Source organism: Acomys minous (assembly GCF_964271855.1).
Source record: "Acomys minous genome assembly, chromosome: 3".
Lineage (NCBI taxonomy): Eukaryota > Metazoa > Chordata > Mammalia > Rodentia > Muridae > Acomys > Acomys minous.
Window position 1 is genome coordinate 56,563,288 of NC_140485.1, and position 19,180 is coordinate 56,582,467.

Consider the following 19,180-nt stretch of genomic DNA (forward strand, 5'->3'; position numbering starts at 1 on the left):
TTGGGCTCCTTCCAGGAGGAGGGGGGTGGGGGATGGGGGGGCTCTCTCCAGACCATCTCCTTTTCAAAGTCTCTTACTGGACAAGCATAAGCATCTAGAGAAGGAACACACACACACACACACACACACACACACGCACGCACTCATATACACACATATATACACACACGCGCACACACACACACACACACACACACACACACTGTATCTAGCAAACCTCCTTAACCAGAAGCTCTCAGTCCTGGAGCAGAAGCCTGTCCTACCCCCATATGCCCAGCGATGTTGGCTGATTGATCCACGTGGGAGAGTAAAACACCTAGCAGGACTATGTAAACATACGGCTTTCCACAAAGGGTGGCTACGTGTGACTCACCTGCAACAAACCTGGGGCTAGATGATCACGTGGGTCTATGCACCCCCCAGCATATTTAGGGAGGGGTACACAAGAAGTGGGGAATCTCTTAGGAGTGTTCGGCCTCTAAAGCAAGGTGATATCATCTCTACATTGGCCAATATGAATTACATACCTCAAATAACGGTGTGAGGGGAGCTGCGCGTGGGGCCCTGTCCTCTGTGAGCAGCACTCGATGGCAGAGGACAGGGATGCGTGGAAAGAACAAAACCAGACAAGCTCCAAGCAAAGGGAGAAGACGGGCCTGACCAGTCCTGCTGCCTGAATTCATGGGAGCAGTCCCCAAGTGTGTATCTCCTCAGACTGGGGCATTTTCCCATCAACCTATGGACACACCAAGAAAATAGGACAGACAGCCCAGAGCAGACCCAAGGAACATTCCCAGGTCCAGGGCACTTCCTCAGTTCTAGGTTCTATACTGTTCTATACTTTTATTTCCACAGAGGGTCCTGTCCCTTTAATTAGTAAGGTGGAAGCCCCAAGGGTACTGATGGGGTCCCACTGTCTCTGTGGAGAGAAGACGGGGAGGACAGTGTGCTCCCCAGAAGACCTTTTCCCAATTGTCAGGGAAGGAGGCTAGTAAGGGTCCAGTTAGGGGTAAGCTCAAATGTACAAGTTCCAAAGGGCAGCGAGTCCCCCAGAGCAGGCTCAGAAAGGGACAGAAGTAGGATCACGTCACCAACGGCAGCGTGGGTCAATGACAGGCTGGGCGGGGTGGGCGGGGTGGGCGTGGGCGTGGGCTTGGGCGACTCCTATCATCCTGCCCGAGAAGACCTTCCTCACCCCTCTCCCAAGACTGAACCGCCGCCCTTCCAGGTAGACTCATAGACTAGGACCCCCTTGCCCAAAAGATCTGCGCTTCCGTTCCCACCCCTTCTCAGCCGTTGAACAGTCTGTCTGTCCCTGGAGCAGCCTGGGTGGCATGCCAAGAAATCCCCAGGCAGAGATACGGCTGAAAACAGGTGAGGGTCTCCCCAGCAGTCACATGCCACCCAAAGACTCCTGCCCCAACAAGGTCAAGACGGGGCAGACAGAGGGTTGGGGGGGGGCGGGAGGGGTAGGGGTAAGGTGGGGGTGGAGGGGGGTGGGTGGGAGGGGGCGGGGGGGCGATGTCTGCTTGAGATCTAAGCTTCCCAGCTCCAACCTCCGCTGCACTCCAGAAACACCCACTGGCTTCCGCTCCACCCAGGACTTGCTCCAACTTGAACTTGTTCCAAACTAGGCCCCACTTGCCTTCTGCTGTCCCGCTTGGAGGAAGGGCACCTAGGAAGCACTCTGCTCTCCTACACAAAACCTTCAGTGCAAAGTTACATGATCTGAGAAAGTCCAGACTTGGGAACCGTTACTACTACGAGATTTCAGAGGCTTCTTACCGTCTTAGAAACCCATTACTTCCCTGCCTCTCAAAACAACAAACAGCTTTCTACCTTACGAGTTTATCTATTTTTTAAAAGATGTATTTATTTATTATTATGTATACTGTGCTCTGTCTGCATACACACCTGCAGGCCAAAAGGGGGCACCAGATCACAGTATACATGGTTGTGAGCCACCATGTGGTTGCTGGGAACTGAACTCAGGACCTCTGGAAGAGCAATCACTGCTCTTAACCTCTGAGCCATCTCTCCATCCCGAGTTTATCAATTTAAAATTTTTTTTAAAGTTCTTGTAAAGAGTTGTTTAATTTAGCTGGGCTTGGTGGCGCATGCCTTAAATCCAGCACTCAGGAGGAAGAGGCAGGCTGATCACTGTAAGTTCGAGACCAGCCTGGTCTACAAAGCAAGTCCAGGACAGCCAAGGCTAACACAGAGAAACCCTGTCTCGAAAAAATTTTTTCTTTACTTTTATTTTACATGTATGAGTGTTTTACCTAAATGTGTGCATGTGTACCATATGCATACAGTGTCTGTGGAGACCAGAAGAGGGCATCAGATCCCATGAAACTGGAATGACAGTGTCATCATGTGGTCACTGAGAACTGAACCTGAGTCCTCTGCAAGAATTAGTGCTCTGAACCACTGAACCGTCTCTCCAGCTCCCATTCTTTTCCAAGATTGCATTTGAAAAAATTTTTAGCTGGGCATGGTGGCGCACGCCTGTAATCCCAGAACTTGGGAGTCAGAGGCAGGCGATCGCCGTGAGTTCGAGGCCAGCCTGGTCTACAAAGTGAGTCCAGGATAGCCAAGGCTACACAGAGAGACCTTGTCTGGAAAAACCGGAAAAAAAATTTTTTTATGTGCACGTATGTAAGTGCACAGTCATGCATGACGCCGGCATATGGGTCCCGGGGCTCAACCTCAAGGCTGTCAGACATGTCGTACACACTGGACCCCTGATCTAAGGATTTACTCTTTAAAATTCTTTATTTTTATGTGTATGGGTGTTTTGCTTACATGTACGCCTGTGTGCCATAGACATACTTGGTACCCTTGGAGGCCAAAAGAGGGTGTTAGATCCCGTGGGACTGCAGTTACAAATGGTTGTAAGATGGTGTGTAGGTGCTTCCTTTAAAGATTTCCTTGTGTATGGTGTGGTGTCTGTGTGCGCACATGTATGTGTGGGCAGGCATCCACGGAAGCTGGAAGCCTCAGATCCCCTTGGAGCTAGAGTTACAGGCATGCAACATGGTGGTGCTGGGAGCTGAACCCAGGTCAGCTGCAAAGGTAACAGGCTTTCTTAATCACCAAGCCATTTCTTCAGCAAGAAATAATTATTTTAAACAGAATTTTCCCTACTGTTAATGCAATGGACATCCAGCAAGTGAGGGTCAGGACCAATGAGAAAATGCATAAAGCATATAAAAATAAAATCTAACCATAGGTTTTTAAATGTCTCATTCATAAAGTAATAAAAAAAATCTGCTTTTAAAAGCCAGTTATTTTTATTTTAAAATTTGTGCAATGTGAGTGGGGGTGTGCACAGGAGTGCAGGTACCCACAGAGGCCAGAGGGATCAGAGGCCCCTGGAGCTGGACTTACAGGCAGCTGTCAGCCACACAGTGTGGGTTCTGGGAAATGAACTCTGATCTTCTACACTTAACCATCTCTCTAGCCTCCAGGCCAGTTTTTGTTGTTGCTGTCTGGGTAACATTTATTAAGAATATATTAATAGTTAGGAAAACTCTTACTGTTATAAAGGAGAATCCAGCATTAATTTTATCTTAGGATATTGAATTCCTACCTTGAAAAATTTTAAGGCCTTTATCTTATAATCAACTTAGTTGTGGCTATGTCCGCATTCTTTAAATTTAATCCTCACAGTCCTTCTACAGTACACATCTTCTGACTTTGCTCTTGTCTATTTGTATTTTGGAACAATCTTTATTTTATTATACAAACTCCTTTCATAGCCAGAATCAGTTCTTTTCTTTAGTCTTCTTTTACCAAAATATATCTTTTTCTTCACTTGATGGTTTTTGTTTGTTTATTTGTTTTTTGTTTTGTTTTGTTTGTTTTTTCTGATTTTTCGAGACACGATCTGTGTTAGCCTTGGCTGTCCTGGACTTGCTTTTTTTTTTTTTTATTAATTCTTGTTACATCTCAATGGTTATCCCACCCCTTGTATCCTCCCATTCTTCCCTCCCTTCCATTTTCCCCTTATTACCCTCCCCTATGACTGTTCCTGAGGGGGATTACCTCCCCCTGTATATGCTCATAGGGTATCAAGTCTCTTCTTGGTAACCTGCTGTCCTTCCTCTGAGTGCCACCAGGTCTCCCCCTCCAGGGGACATGGTCAAAGGTGAGGCACCAGAGTACGTGAAAAAGTCATATCCCACTCTCCACTCTACTGTGGAGAATATTCTGACCATTGGCTAGATCTGGGTAGGGGTGGACTTGCTTTTTAGACCAGGCTAGCCTTGAACTCACAGCAATCCTCCTGCCTCTGCCTCCCACTTGATTTCTTTTTTAAATTTTTATTTTATTTTTGGTTTTTCAAGACAAAGTTTCTCTATGCAGCTTTGGCTGTTCTGGACTTGCTCTACAGATTAACTCGAGCTCTACAGATTAACTCGAACTCATAGAGATCAGTCAGCCTCTGGATCTGCTGAGTGCTGGCATTAAAGGTGTGTACCACCAAGCCTGGTCACTTGATCTTTCTGTTGTTGTTGTTGTTGTTCGAGACAGGGTTTCCCTGTGTAGGCTTGGCTGTCCTGGACTCACTTTTGAGACCAGGCTGGCCTCGAACTCACAGTGATCCACCTGCCTCTGCTTTCTGAGTGCTTGGATTAAAGGTATGCACCACCAAGCCCAGTCACTTGATCTTTCTTTAATGTCTTATTATAACTATTGTTATAACTACAGATTTAGAAAACACTTTCTTTTGAATAAGATAATTATATTTCAAATTAAAACTAGAAGCTTTATCTAAAGTACATCTTAACTATCTAACAGTTATAGATATAGATACAGACAGGTAAAACATATTAACAGCCATATAATATATATATATATGTGTGTGTGTGTATATATATATATATACATAATGCTTGCTTGCTTGGAGACAAGATCTTACTATGTACCTCCAGGCTGGCTTGGTCTGGCTATACAGACCAGGTGGTCTCTGTTTGAAGATGGTTTTGTGTATTCAAATGTTAATTCTTTCTTCTTCTTCTTCTTCTTCTTCTTCTTCTTCTTCTTCTTCTTCTTCTTCTTCTTCTTCTTCTTCTTCTTCTTCTTCTTCTTCTTCTTTTTCTTCTTCTTCTTCTTCTTCTTCTTCTTCTTCTTCTTCTTCTTCTTCTTTTTTGTTTTTTGTTTTTGTTTTTTGAGACAAAGTTTATGCCCTTTGTAAACCAGGCTGGCTTTGAACTCACAGAGATCCTCTGCCTCCCGAGTGCTTGGATTAAAGGTGTGCACCACCACACCCGGCCCCTTCACAGTATCTTTATGGCTCTTGAACTCGGCGATCTGCGTTGATGCTTGTTTTTAAACTCTATTTTATTTGGGGTATTGAAGCCTCTACCTCCCTTCCACCAACCTCTTAACCCTGGGTATAAGAAAGTGGGGAGGGGGCACAGACCCCTTTACTTCTCTCGGCTCTTTAGGGTCAATGGGTTCTTTTGGGGCAACACCAATCTCCTTCAGCAGCAGATGCAGCAAGCAGTCTCCTCTGAGTCGCTGCTTTGAAACGTTTCTCTCCGTCCACCACACCGGTCTCTGGTCTCTGCAACCGGCTACAGGCCTCAGGCCATCACCACAAGCCACGCTTTCTCTCTCTCCATGCTCTCCTGTTCATCTTCCTCAGAGTCCTAGACCACACCCACCCCCCTCAGTGACACACCAGGCCGGCCATTACCAGCTGGCAAAGACCATGCCTTGAAGACGACACATATCAGCTGTGGACCAACTAAAGCCCAAACTAAACTCTCACACTTGGGATTAAAACAAGACATATTTATATAACTGAGTTTACAAAGAACCAAAACTTCTGTTACAGATCTGTCTCTGCTTCCTGAATGTGTGTGTGTGTGTGTGTGTGTGTGTGTGTGTGTGTGTGTGTGTATCACAGACAGTCATGAGCCACCTGAAATGAGTACTAGAAGTCAAACTTGAGCAGTTAGTGCTCTTAATTGCTGAGCTATCTCTCCAGCCCAGGATTTACTTTTTAAAAATATTTTATTTATGTATTCATGTTTATGTGCATGTGTGTGTGCCTGCATGAGTTTATGTACACCATGTCTTGCTGGGGGATCGTCTGATGTATTTTGATGTTAATTACTGTTTGTCTGTGTGACCCACTTTTTGTTTAATAAAAAGTCATCTCACCTGGGCAGGGGAAAGGAGATAGGTGGGGCTTAGAGAGAGAGAAATCCTGGGGGGGGGGGGGGACTGTGGGGGTGAGGGGTGGGGGGAGAAGACCACCAGGAGTAGAAAGAGAGAGACCTAAAGTGAAGAGAGAAAAGCCACATGGGTTAGCTGGAGGAGAAGCACATGACTGGTGGCATGTATGAAAAATCTAGCCCAGATAAAAAACATAAACAAGGATTTGGGATTATAGATGAGAGGTAGCTTGACAGTGGTTATTAAGAACAGATGGCATGGGACTGAGGCAGGGATCCCATGCCTGCCCCACTCTGGGAGGTAGTTTAGAGGATTGATATCTGCCCTGCCCCAGGTTAACTAAGGCTGGTTTAAAATATAACAAGTGTCTGTGTCTTGATTGATCACTAGCTGGGCCTACCAATAATATAAATAATACATATAAATTAAAACATAATAATGTCTGCACGCATGTGCCCTTGGAGACCAGAGGGTGTCAAACCCCCTTGAGCTAGAGTTATAAGTAACTGTGAGATGCCCGATGTGGGTGACTGGGAACTGAACCTGGGTCCTCTGAAAAGCAGTAAAATATTTTGAGCAGCAAAGACATCTCTTGAGTCTCCAGGATTCATTTAACAATTGTTTTTTTTTGTTGTTGTTGTTGTTTTGTTTTTGCTTGCTTGTTTTTCTAAGACGGGGTTTCTCTATGTAGCCTTGGCTGTCCTGGACTCACTCTGTTGACCAGGCTGGCCTTGAACACAAAGATCAGCCTCCCTCTGCCTCCTGAGTGCTGGGATTAAAGGCTCGCGCAAAGGCATGAGCCTGCCCAGCTAAAAGTATAAATTTAAGACATTTTAATGAGAGTGCTCTAACTGAATCTGTAATACAGTCTTTCTTAACACATTGAGTTCCAGAACAGCCAGGGCTACACAGAGAAATTCTGTCTCGAAAAACAAAAAAACAAAATTGTAGAGCTGGGCGTGGTGGCGCACACCTTTAATCCCAGCACTCGGGAGGCAGAGGCAGGTGGATCGCTGTGAGTTCGAGGCCAGCCTGGTCTACAAAGCGAGTCTAGGACAGCCAAGGCTACACAGAGAGACCCTGTCTCAAAAAACCAAAAAAAAAAAAAAATTATATATCTGAGCAATAGGTAAGAACCACACACCCATGTGCTACAGAAGCTGCTCCTAACTGATCTTTTTCTGTTTGTTTTCTTTTTTATATTCATTCATTCCTTCATTCATTGAGACAGGGTCTCTCTACCACTCGGCTGTTTTGGAACTTCTATGGAGATCAAGCTGGCCTCGCATTTACAGAGCTCAGCCTGCTTTTGCCTCCCAAGCGCTGGGATTCAAAGCGTGCACCACCTTGCCTGGCTCCGAACTAAGATCCCCTGGGGTCTATTCAGCCACTATCCAGTCTACAAAACTTCTGCTCCCGATAGGAAAGGAACTCACCAGGGAGGGGACAGCGTGCCTAGATGTAGTTGTTTCTGAGGGCCTGGAAAAGGCAGGGCCTAAGCACACCCCAGGTCCACAGCGCCCTTCAGGCTCCTGGGCTTCTGTTCCCAGGACCTCACAGTGTTTCCTCCAACCCCCAACTCACGACTTCATTCCTTCTCTTGGGTTTGGCTCCTCACAACTCTACTTTGTGTCCCACAACCCAGGCTCCCACTGCTGACTCTGGGGACACGTCACCCATAACCCTGGCCCCTACAACTCTACCCAGTTCCCAGCAATCTGCCCTCACTCCTCTGCCTCACCCTGTATCCTTGCCCGGCCCCTCCATGACTTCATCCCATCTCCTGTAACCCCCCCCCTCCCCTGTAGCCCCACCTTCTGTCCCGTGACCCCAGCCCCCACCACCTTGTCCAGTCTCCCACACCCCTGTCTGCCCTCCAGAAAACAGGAAGCGTTGGGAGCCGCAGCTCTGGGAGTAAGAGCAGGAAGCCGGGCTTATCTTGCCCTGCAGCCCTGACCCCTGGCCTTGTGCCGGGTAGGGGGCGCCAGGGGCAGTCCAAGGACTGAGCCTACTCACCTGGGGAGCACCCGCCTGTCCCTCTCTTGGACCACAAGCTGTCACAGCTGGATAGGTATCCAGCTGGGCCTAGCCAGGGCACCATTAAAGTCCCCAGGGTTCGTCAGACTGATGTCGCCTCCACAGACAGCAGCAGAGATCCAATCTGCACAGCAAGGAGGTGACCCAGGAGCTGGAAGCCCAGGATGTCCACTTCCCCCACAACAGGCACGGCACCACCACACAGCTGCCAAAGGCCTGACCTTCCCACTTCCATCCAAACAAGAACTCACTTCCATAGCAGGTGTGACCTCTTTGCTGGTTATTCCAGAGTCAAGCGGGGTGTGGGGTGTGTGTGTGTGTGTGTGTGTGTGTGTGTGTGTGTGTGTGTGTGTATGTGAGTGTGTCTGTGTGGGGAGGTGTGTGTGTGGAGTGTGTGTGTGGGGTGCGTGGGGGTGCGTGGGGTGTGTGTGGCATGTGTGGGTGTTTCTGAGTTTACAAAGCTAAGCCTTCCTGAGAAGGGGGCAGGGTAGGGACTGTCCCTTGCACACTGCCCCCAGGTCCTGAAGGGTCACTGGCAGGGACAATGGGCCTCAACACCTGCTTCACTCTTCCCCCCCCCCCCCATCCCCAGCCTAGTATTATGTGTTTCCGGAGTGGAGGTCCTTGTTTATTCCCAGTTAGCTGTAGCTGAAGCAGGCCGCCTTCTTCAACACCTGCAGGTCTTGGGATCCAACACTAGGCCTGATGCCCAGAGGCCCACAAGGCCAGCACTCTCCAGGTCTGGGGCAGATGTTTCCTCCTCCAAGGCCCTGTCCACAGTGCTGTCCTTCTAGGAGCCCAGAGTTTTTTCTTTTCTTTTTGTTCCAATAACCCCCTCACATAGAAAGGGCAGTCATTTAATTCTGAGCAGTTGGTAAAGCTGAATCTCCCTTTACATTTACCTCAGGATTTAACAGTGTTGGTGTGGTATCCACCATGGAATGGCCTAAGGACCATGAACATGAACCAGGCCTGGGCCTTACACATTCTCTCATCCAAGAATTATGTGTGAAACAGCTCTGTTAACTAGGAAAGATACGGAATGCCTCACAAATTTGTGTGTCTTACTTGCACAGTGGCCATGCTAATCTCCTCTGTATCGTCCCAGTTTGAGTGCATGAACAGCTGAAGTGAGCCCAGCTTTAGAACCCTAGCCAAGTTTAGAGTGCTACCTGCGGGCCAGACAGTGGTGGCGCACGCACACCTTTAACCCCAGCACTTGGGAGGCAGAGGCAGGCGTATCGCTGTGAGTTCAGGGCCAGCCTGGTCTACAGAGTGGGCTCCAGGACAGCCAGGGCTACACAGAGGAACCCTGTCTTGAAAATGTAAAAACCTAAATAAATAAAGCGAGCTCTACCTACACGTCTACACACAGAAGACACATCTATGCTATGGCTTCCTTCACTCAGCTCTGCCACACTCGTGGGCTCTTGTGAGTGGCAGGATGGGCGAGTGCTGTCCTAACATAGAAGAAGCTACAGCCCACTCCCTGCTGCATCATGGGGGTGGGGGTGGGGCAGGGTTGCTAACATACAAGTTGAAAAGTCAAGATTAACTTTGGGATTTGCAAGCCCAAGAACTAGCTTGTCAGCTGTAGCTGTTGCCCAAGTTCCAGATGTTCTTTTCAAAGGCTCCTAGTCGTGGGAGGCCATGGTACCCAGTCTCCCTTCAAAGCCTGCCAGGCCCCTTCTTCCAGGATTACATATGGAGGCCTGGCTCCTGGGTTGCAGGAAATTGCACAGGCCTGGCCAGTGCCTTGGGGGTCCCATCTGTAATCCTCACACAGCCCTTTCTTCTGGGCCATCGCCCCACCCCCCTTCAAAGTCAAGCATTGAAAAGGCTTGTGTGGATACAGGATAATAGCAGCAGTCTCCAGCCCTGTGTCTGAGCCTCAGCATCTCCAAGATCTGTTCTGGGTGATAGCAGCCAGCAAACGACTGTAGTACAGCTTCTGTGCTGGGCTAAGCTAAGTGTGTCCTCAGCTACAAAGAAGCCCAGGGCCTCACTTAGGTCCCTGAGCTGAGCTTAAAGGAGCCGGGGTCTAGGGTCTCAGTAGCATCCAACTTACTTTTCAGCTCCAAGCTTCTCTGAGGACTATGTGCCTGTCCTTATCCTATGAGAGGAATCATTCTAGCTGGTCGGTGACCACAGGCTGATGTTTTCAGGGCTCCTGCAGGGAAAGCCTGACCCTGACGCACAGGTGCAGGGTTCAGGCGGCCTCTCAGTGTGCAATCTGGTACAGGACTGGGACATCAGCATTTACTCCCTGAAACTCTTGAGGCATCTGCTTCACGGCCAGTCCCAGGAGGCCGTGTCCTCAGCTGAGGAGGAGACAGTGGGAACCAGGACACTCTGTAGCCTACCTCCCCAGCTTGGTTGCTCTAAACAGTAGGACAGGACAGCAAAATGGGCAGTAGCTGTGGGATGTTCACTAGAACTGGAGCAATTTCCCAGTGGGATTTAAAGTTGGAGCAAGGAGAAGTACAGATTGCCTTGCAAAATAGGTCCCTGGGGATTTCCATGGAGGGCTGTTCACACTGCCCCCTGCAGCTCAGCACCCAGACTGTTACTCACCTTCTCCAGATCCCACTTGGCCACTCTTTAGCTATTCTGCTGCCCTATGGCTTTTATTTCAACAAAATCAGACCTTTTTCTCCACACTGGGTCATTGGCTATGCCCCAGCATGCCCAGTAGAGCCTATCAACATAAGTCATCAGTCCAAGGCCGTCATCCACCTCTCCTCCACTGGTATTTTCCAGCACAAGATGACCACCCACCCACCCCCTAGGGCCAGGATCCTGCAATGACCAGCCTTCCCTTCATTTCCTCACATCAGAGTGAGCGCGCGCTCTCTCTCTCTCCCTCTCTCCCCCACTGTCTGTCTGTCACTGTCTCTGTCTCTTGTCTCTGTCTCTCTCTCTCTCTCACACACACACACACACTCACTATGCACACACAGGGAAGAATCATTTAGACTTGGCTTTGCTGAAGGCCTGTGTACTCAGGCCCTCTCTGGCACATTCCACCTTGTCCTTGTCTACCCTACCTCTTACCCCATAAAGCAGAACCAAAACGTCCTGTATTCGTGCTCCAAGGTGGCTTGTGAGGCCATGAGAAATCCGAACCATAGATTACCAGAGTGCACACTGATGTGCACAGAGCTCCCCTGGGCCAACCCTGACCCCAGCTCTGACAGTGCATGACTGTGGAGTCAGGGAAGGTCCTGTGGTCTCTCCACCTCTCAGCGTTCCCATCGGGCAGGCCACACACACACGCACCAAGGCGCTAAGGAATAAAGGCATGGAGAATTTCAGGGCTGTTTCTTGCTCTTGCAGGTTGCCGGGTTTTGTCCCTTGTTTACCTGTCTGACAGGCACAGGGCAAGCTATTCTTTGAATTCTTCGGGTTTCACATCCTATTATGAGGCAGGGAGCCAGGGGGACATTACCTCTCTCTGCTTAGGGAGAGCATGGAAGACTCAACACCCAGGCTTATGTGGGTGCTGCAGTCAGCCTGGTTAAATCAAAGGACAAGTCTGGGGCAGTCAGCGGAGTCGTCCCACCCCCACCCCCACCCCGGCCCGCCCATCCCCCAGGGGCAGCAGGAAACGGCTTGGTCTAGTTTGTGGCCAGGGCAGCAAAGCTGGCTTCCTCTAAGTCCCGTTTCCTTTATCCGGTTGTTTTGCTCTGAATCCACTGAACTCAGCCTTCCCTCCTCTCCATTTCCACCCTCTCCTCCGGTCCCGAGTTGGGCAGGACGGATGCATGACGTTTACAAACCCCTAACCAGGCTGCAGGGTCGGGGGGAGGGGGCTTCCCTGCCGTGGACACTTGACAACAGGTCCGACGGTCCGCTCACGCCCCCTGCTGTATGAGGGCGAACTGCTGCCGCTGCTGAGGTGTGATCTACAGGGCCCGAGCCCTGCCGCGCTGACGAGCCCATCCCTGGGCAGTCCAGGGTCCACAACCAGCTAGGCAAAGATTAGAAGAGCCAGGTCACATCAGTAGCTCTATTTATTGGGGCCTCAGTGGGTGTGCAGAGGGACGGCCATAGAGGAGGGTCTCCTTTTCTACACATCCTGGAACTTTTGAGGGCAGGCAGTTTGAGAGGAGAGCGAGGGCACTATCAAAACACGTTTCAGTTTGCTTCCGGTCTTCTGTGAGAGGTGGGAGAGACCAGGGATGGTGCTAGAATTCTCCAGTGGCCAGGGCACTTAGCGCAAAGAGCTTTTCCCAGCAGGAGGCGACGGCGTACAGGGCCCGGAGCAGGAGCCGCCTCCTGCTGCCGCGTAGTGGCTGTACTGGATGCTTCTTGGGCTGCAGGATCTGCTAGTGGGGACCAGCTCTGAGTCAGTGTGTACAGACCCTGTGCCCTCGCCCTTATCTCACAGCTCAGGGTTAGCGAAGAGGGAAGCGGGTGGCTGCCAGATCAGTTGGCCCTAAAGGAGTCCAAAGCCTGGGGCCATTGGTGCCACAGCCCTTAGGGGAGGGGAGACTGAGGATGCATACCCTGTAGGGTGTTCGGCAGTGTCTGCGCATCACTGCCTCCGTGCGCACTGCCGCTGTCCATGCTGCTTTCTCTAGTGCATTGTGGGGAACTCCAGACACACTCTCAAGAAGGGTCTGACCCAAGGACTCAATAGACCGTAAGATGCTGTGCTCCTGAGTTGGAAAGGGAGGAAAGCCAGAGCAGGGGAGTGGGGTTTGGGCATAAGGAGGGAACAAACAGGTGTAGGGGAGCACCTCCCCCATACCTTCTGGGCATCACAGGAGGTTCTTGTCTGTCTCCGGCCTCCACCAGCTCCAGGCAGGTTTTTCTGGATGAAGTGGTGGTGACGGGACGCAGGCTCTGTACGCTGAGCTCCCAGCCCAGCCCACTGCATGGCAGCCTGCAAGTCCTGGAAGATGACAGCTTGGTAGTGGCGCAGTACCTCTTGGACGCTACAGGACTGGGACCCAGGCCAGCCCAGGGCAGACCCAAGAAATGCCAGCAGCAGTAGTGTGTAGAAAGAGGGCTTTGGGGTCACCTGGAGAAGACACCAGGTTGGGGTTGAGAGCCTAGGCCTCCCAACACAAGGAGTGGCCCCACAGGCACTTGAAGGAGATAGAAAATCTCATCAGAGACGCTGGCCATGGATTGTGATAAACCTGGGCTGTCCTAGGGAAGGGAAGACTTACAAACCACCAAACGACGCCATGTTCTGTGAGCATTTGTGGGGTGTGTAGTGGGGCATGGGGCGGCCCCCCCCCCAGTACAGTCTCACCCTGACCATGCTCAGACCATACCTACTAGTCATAGCGCACTCCCATCCAACTGTTGTGCTCTTGGGTGAACATGACAGGATACGGGGAAGACCCACTTTGCTTGTGCAGTGTAGGACCAGTCTCCCTCAGCAGTCACAGAAAACCCCAAACTAGGGCAGACATACTCCCAGTGGAAGGAGAAGGCTGGGGGCAAGGCTCACAGACAGTAGGAGAAGCAAAGTCTGCCAACAAATTTCCTCCCATCCAGAATGGAACGGACTGGTGCTGGGGAAAGGTCACACATGAGGAAGACAGCTGAAGGTCCCTAGGACCCAAAAGGACCAGTTTCCAAACCTGCCCCTAGGCTCCCAGCTGGAGTCAGGCAGCCCACTTGGGCTGGAAAATTAATCTTGTGAACCCAGCGAAACACAGGACTCAGCTTCCTAGCCCTGGCAGGATTGCTGAACCCAACACACCGCAAACTCCCACACAGAGATGGGGGGTGGGGGCTTCTGCCTGGGGTACCAGCATCAACAACTGAAGAACAAATATAGTAGCACCTTCTTGAAAGTCACAGGGTACCATGACCAATGGAGGGGTGTTGATTTTATTTGGCACCACCATAAACATCTGGGGGTTTCCATGAGGCACAGGGAAACAGCCTCCCCCAGGTTATGCCCACACCCAGCCCCTTGGCCCAGGTCAGCCCCCTCCCCCAAGGCCCCCCCCTGCCCCCCCCCCCCCCCGTGTGCTCACCATAGGCCTCTCAGGGTCTGGCCCTCCCTTACTCTCTCTAGCAGGCCACACACATGATCCAGGGTCCTCTGGGTCTTTAGGTGGCCAATGACACAGGCAACTGGCAGTCACACCAGGTCCTCTACTGGCTGATGGGGCCTCCTTGGACAGAGCTGAGAGGCAGGTGGAGAGGCTTTTGAAGTTGGTTCCTCTAGCAAAGGGAGGGAGCAACAAGAGAGGGAAGGCAAATCCAGTAAGCCAGCCCTGCCCCTAGCCCCTCCCACCCCTCTCCCCAGCCACTTCAATTCACCTGACCCTGGAGCACAGCAGCTGCCTGTTGCAGCAGATCTTGCATTGAGTCTCCAGCCCCATGGACACCCCTGCTCTGTCTCCACGGGCCGAGAGCAATAGTCTCTTCTGATAGGCAGGGCAGCCACCAGTCCCCAGTGCATATCCGGACAGACTTGTCCCAGCAGGTCTGGAACTTGGGACTTCCCTGGCCCCACTTCATCCCTCCAAGCCTTGGGGTCACTCAGGAGCAGGAGCCCCAGTCCCAGGGTTGCTTTTTGCTCTACTACAGCAGCAGCCTCTGGAACACAGCTCATCTCTTGCTGAACAAAGCTCAGCTTGCAGCTGAAGAAAAGCAACATGGTCTGAGGAGACAGCCCAGCAGGTTAAGGCGCTTGCTGCCAAGCTTTGTCAACCTGAGTTTGATCCTAGGAGCCAACATAGAGAGTATCCTCTGACCTCCACAAGCATGCTGTGGCATACCTACACCCCAGTAAATGTGATACACAAGGAGTTGCTGACCACTTCAGCAACAAAAAGATCCTCCATTCCCACAGACAGGAAGATAACCTGGACACTACATGCTATCCACTTGCCCGCAGCCCCACAGCACCGTTACCCACTACCCTCTTATGTAACTGCTCCACTGCACTCAGTTCGAGAGTCAAAAACAGTCAAAAGTAGAAACCACCAACAGCTGATGTCGTAGTCCAGTTCTTTCCCTTCCATCTGTGAAGGAGCTGCTGTGTGTGGCCCCTCATCATAGGGAACCCCAAGCATTTCCCCATGGAAATACCCAAGCAGCTCCCCTAGAAATCCTCAGAAGTAGGAGGTCCATCCCCAAGCCAGCACCCCAGTGACCTGTCATTGTGCGCCTGTTCTCTAGACTGCCAAGGATCCTAGAGCCGCAGAGAGTGAGCTCACCCTAAGTTCAGCAATGATGCCTGCTGAGCTGCATTTTACCTCGGGTGCCAAGAGAACGATGGGGCTTCTACAAGCCTGTCAGTCTTTTACAGCTCGGGCCCTGTGGCCTTCAGCCTCTTGTGTGGCACATCTGTAGCATGTGGCCTGTACTCCCAACACTTTATCCTTAGACTCTTGGCCCTCAGTGCCCACACTGTGCTTCTTCTGGGACATCCAAGTACCTGCAGGAGGTACATGACCACCTGTTGTGACACTTGCTTTTTAAACTATTTTATTTTATTTTAAACTCTACTCCCCCGCTTCCAACCTCTTAACCCTGGGTATAAGAAAGTGGGGAGAGGCGGCACAGACTCCTTTACTTCTCTCGGCTCTTTAGGGTCAATGGGTTCTTTTGGGGCAACACCAATGTCCTTCAGCAGCAGATGCAGCAAGCAGTCTCCTCTGAGTTGCTGCTTTGAAACGTTTCTCTCCGTCCACCACACCGGTCTCTGGTATCTGCAAACTGCTACAGGCCTCAGGCCATCACCACAAGCCACGCTTTCTCTCTCTCCATGCTCTCCTGTTCATCTTCCTCAGAGTCCTAGACCACACCCACCCCCCTCAGTGACACACCAGGCCAGCCATTACCAGCTGGCAAAGACCATGCCTTGAAGACGACACATATCAGCTGTGGACCAACTAAAGCCCAAACTAAACTCTCACACTTGGGATTAAAACAAAACATATTTATATAACTGAGTTTACAAAGAACCAAAACTTGCATTAGAATCACAACTCATGGGGAATAGAAACCAAGGACAAAAACAGGAAGGAAAAAACGAAAAGAAAAGAAAAAGAGGCCCTCGCGCTAACACAGCTCTGTAGAAATCTTTAATGAAGGAGGACAGTGCAGGTATGTGCTCGCAGCTCCTGCTTTCAGAAGGTGTTTTTGATGCGGGCAGCCACCAGCACTAGGATTTCCCCAATCTTCCTCTGCCAGTTGGTAATGTCCTTGGAGACAGCACACCACAGCTCTCCATGCCGGGGCTCTGCATTTTCACAGCGTTTCCTCACTTCCTCCTGCTGCTCCTGGGGAGAACAAAGGGTACTTCAGGTGGGGTTCCTTGTGAGGAATACAGCTTGTGAGGCCTTGTCTGTCTGTGCCCCAGCAGATTTCAAGCCATCTCCTCTGCTTGGAGAACATGTCCCACAAGTCAGTGCTTCTCTGTGTGGAACTGTGCTGGATCCCACATGTTGCCAGGTGCTCCCTTTCTGTACTAGGCACTTCCTGGATTCAACATGGGCTGGTTACTACTCGCAGTGAGGACCCCAGGACACTGTGGCCACCCCTGCCTTAATGAGCATGGTTCCAACAAAGCTCAACTGGGGAGAGGGTTGTTGGTCTTGGCCACTTCCTGTCCCTCTTCCCCAGGGTGTGGATGGAGCCTTCCATTGTCTCCAAAGTGACTAGGGAACAGGCGGGATGTCACTGTACACTGGTGGACTAGCGGAGCCTCACCTCAGTGCCATGCGGGATGTCACTGCACACTGGTGCACTAGCGGAGCCTCACCTCAGTGCCATGCGGGACGTCACTGCACACTGGTGCACTAGCGGAGCCTCACTTCAGTGCCATGAGGGACGTCACTGTACACTGGTGCACTAGCGGAGCCTCACCTCAGTGCCATGCAGGATGTCACTGTACATTTTGCACTAGCGGAGCCTCACCTCAGTGCCATGCTGCAGTTCAAATTTGTAGAAGAAGGCCCAGGCATCCCCCAGATCTGAGTCAATCTTCACAGTGCGATGGAACCACTCCCGGGCTTTGGTGATCTTTCGTTCACTCCAGAACAGCCTGTTATGGAAGAGGTACTTAGAGAAAGAGGCGCAGAATAGTGTCTGCGGGTTCTGGAGTGACTCTTGAGCTGTAAGACCAGCAAGCGTAGGCATGTGCTAGAGAAGGTCTGAGTCAGGGGTAAGGGCTACAAGGAGCTCACTCCGGATCCATCACTGATTCACACTGCTTTCTGGAACATTTACACACAGTAAGATTTTTTTTTTTTTTTTTTTGAGATAGGGTTTCTCTGTGTAGCCTTGGCTGTCCTGGACTCACCTCAAACTCACAGCAATCCAATTGGCCTCTGCCTCCTGAGTGCTGGGATTAAAGGCATGCACCACCACGCCTAGCACACAGCAAATCTTAACAATTTCTTCAACTTCTCTTTCTTCTTCTTCTTCTCCTTCTTCTTCCTCCTCCTCCCCTTCCTCCACCTCACCCTCCTCTTTGCTTTTTGAGATAGAGTTTCTCTGTATAACAGTCCTGTCTGTCCTGGGACTCGATCTGTAGACCAGGCTGGCCTCAAAGTCACAGATCTGCCTGTCTCCTGAGTGTGGGGGTTAAAGGCGCCACTACCGCCCAGCTAGATCTTAACTTCTTACAACTATCTGGGTCCAATATGATATGAAACTAACCTTGGCAAACATTAATTAAGGCTAATTTTAAAAAAATAACAAAAACTCCTGAAATCTCAGACTGCTCCTTAATAAGATACCAGCCCTAGTCTTGAATAGCCAAGGCTATACAGAGAAAACTTGTCTTGAAAAACCAAAAACCAACCAGCCAAACAAAAACAACCCTGGACTGTTATTCCACCGTGTCTACCCCTTGCAGCCACACAAGCAAATACAAAGGCCAGCTTCCAAAGATCAGCTCTGGGGACCTGGACCACCTGCAGCATCATGGCTCTCAGACCACAGCACACATGATTGCTGTACTTGACACACTGGACACTTAAAAGCCGGCTGAAGAGGGGTCTTACAGGAACAAGACAGTTAGAAACTAACTTAGGGCTGGAGAGATGGCTCAGGGATTTAAGAGCACTGGCTGCTCTTCCAAAGGTCCTGAGTTCAATTCCCAGCAACCACATAGAGGCTCATAACCATCTATGATGAGATCTGGTGCCCTCCTCTGCTGTGCAGGTGTACATGCAGGCAGAACATTGTATACATAATAAATAAATAAATCTAAAAGAAAAAAAGAAAGAAACAAACAAACCAACAAATTTAGAGGTGGGCGTGGTGGTGCATGACTTTAATCCCAGCACCTGGAAGACAGAGGTGGGTGGATCTTGAGTTCAAGGCCAGCCTGGTCTATAAGTGAGTCCAGGACAGCCAAGGCTACACAGAGAAACCCTGTCTCAAAAAACAAAACTAACAAAACCTGAGGCTCTCCATGGGCACTCTCCTCCCCACCTGGTAGTCAGTACAGCAGGGTGAACACGGAAATGATGACATGGCGTGCTGTGGTGAGCTCTGGCAGGCCAGGACTGGGCTCCAGTCACTCTTTCCTAGTGAGGCAGCTGGTGCGCAGCTAACCTTGCCACTGCAAGCAGCTGTTAGGTCTGCTCTCAAGTACCAAATGAAGTAATTCCATGCTGATAACTGATTGCTTTTTAAGCCATATAGTGCTCTTAATGGCTCAGTGTTAGATAAACTGTGATTTAAAGAACATAAACTCAAGATAGTAGGCACATGGAAGATTGGCTTGGGAACAGCAAGGAGTGACTTATTCACTTTAACAAAGCCTTTTGTAAGGTTTATGGCTTCTCTGTCTGAGGCACACAGAAGCTTTTCTGGGAAAAGGAAACCCAGGACAGCAAGGCTGGACCCTAAAACCTACCTCATCTGCTAGGGCCATTGGAAGCCTGGGACTGAGGAAGAGCCAAAAGCCCAGGAGGCCTGAGGAAAGGGAGCGACTAGACATGTCTAGACGGCCCTACCCAGGGCC

At 50.4% G+C, this 19,180-nt stretch overlaps 2 protein-coding genes across 2 annotated transcripts in view; both read right to left on the bottom strand.

The window, feature by feature from the left end:
• Nucleotides 1-12,224: 12,224 nt before the first annotated feature.
• On the bottom strand, nt 12,225-16,134 carry LOC311593503 (uncharacterized protein C20orf204 homolog). The gene is made up of 5 exons (XM_084774859.1): nt 14,515-16,134; nt 14,226-14,415; nt 12,980-13,252; nt 12,735-12,887; nt 12,225-12,554 (listed from the first exon to the last, which is right to left on the bottom strand). The coding sequence occupies exons 1-5, from the start codon at nt 14,574-14,576 to the stop codon at nt 12,414-12,416; spliced, it is 819 nt and encodes a 272-aa protein (XP_084630985.1). The 5' UTR covers nt 14,577-16,134; the 3' UTR covers nt 12,225-12,413.
• A 139-nt stretch (nt 16,135-16,273) lies between these two features.
• The window catches only part of PRPF6 (pre-mRNA processing factor 6), a 58,674-nt gene continuing 55,767 nt past the window's right edge, over nt 16,274-19,180 (bottom strand). Inside the window, exons 20-21 of the mRNA XM_084774833.1 lie at nt 17,122-17,248; nt 16,274-16,484 (exon numbers count right to left, since the gene is read on the bottom strand). Of these exons, the coding sequence (XP_084630959.1) occupies nt 16,332-16,484; nt 17,122-17,248 (280 nt within the window). The 3' untranslated portion in view covers nt 16,274-16,331. The remainder of the gene's footprint in view (nt 16,485-17,121; nt 17,249-19,180) is intronic.

Coding starts and splice junctions, on each gene's coding strand:
- LOC311593503 (XM_084774859.1), bottom strand. CDS start 14,576: ATGGGGCTGGAGACTCAATGCAAGATCTGCTGCAACAGGCAGCTGCTG. Junction 14,416..14,514: donor CTGCTGTGCTCCAGGGTCAG/GTGAATTGAAGT, acceptor TCCCTTTGCTAG/AGGAACCAACTTCAAAAGCC. Junction 12,555..12,734: donor ACTGCCGAACACCCTACAGG/GTATGCATCCTC, acceptor GGTCCCCACTAG/CAGATCCTGCAGCCCAAGAA.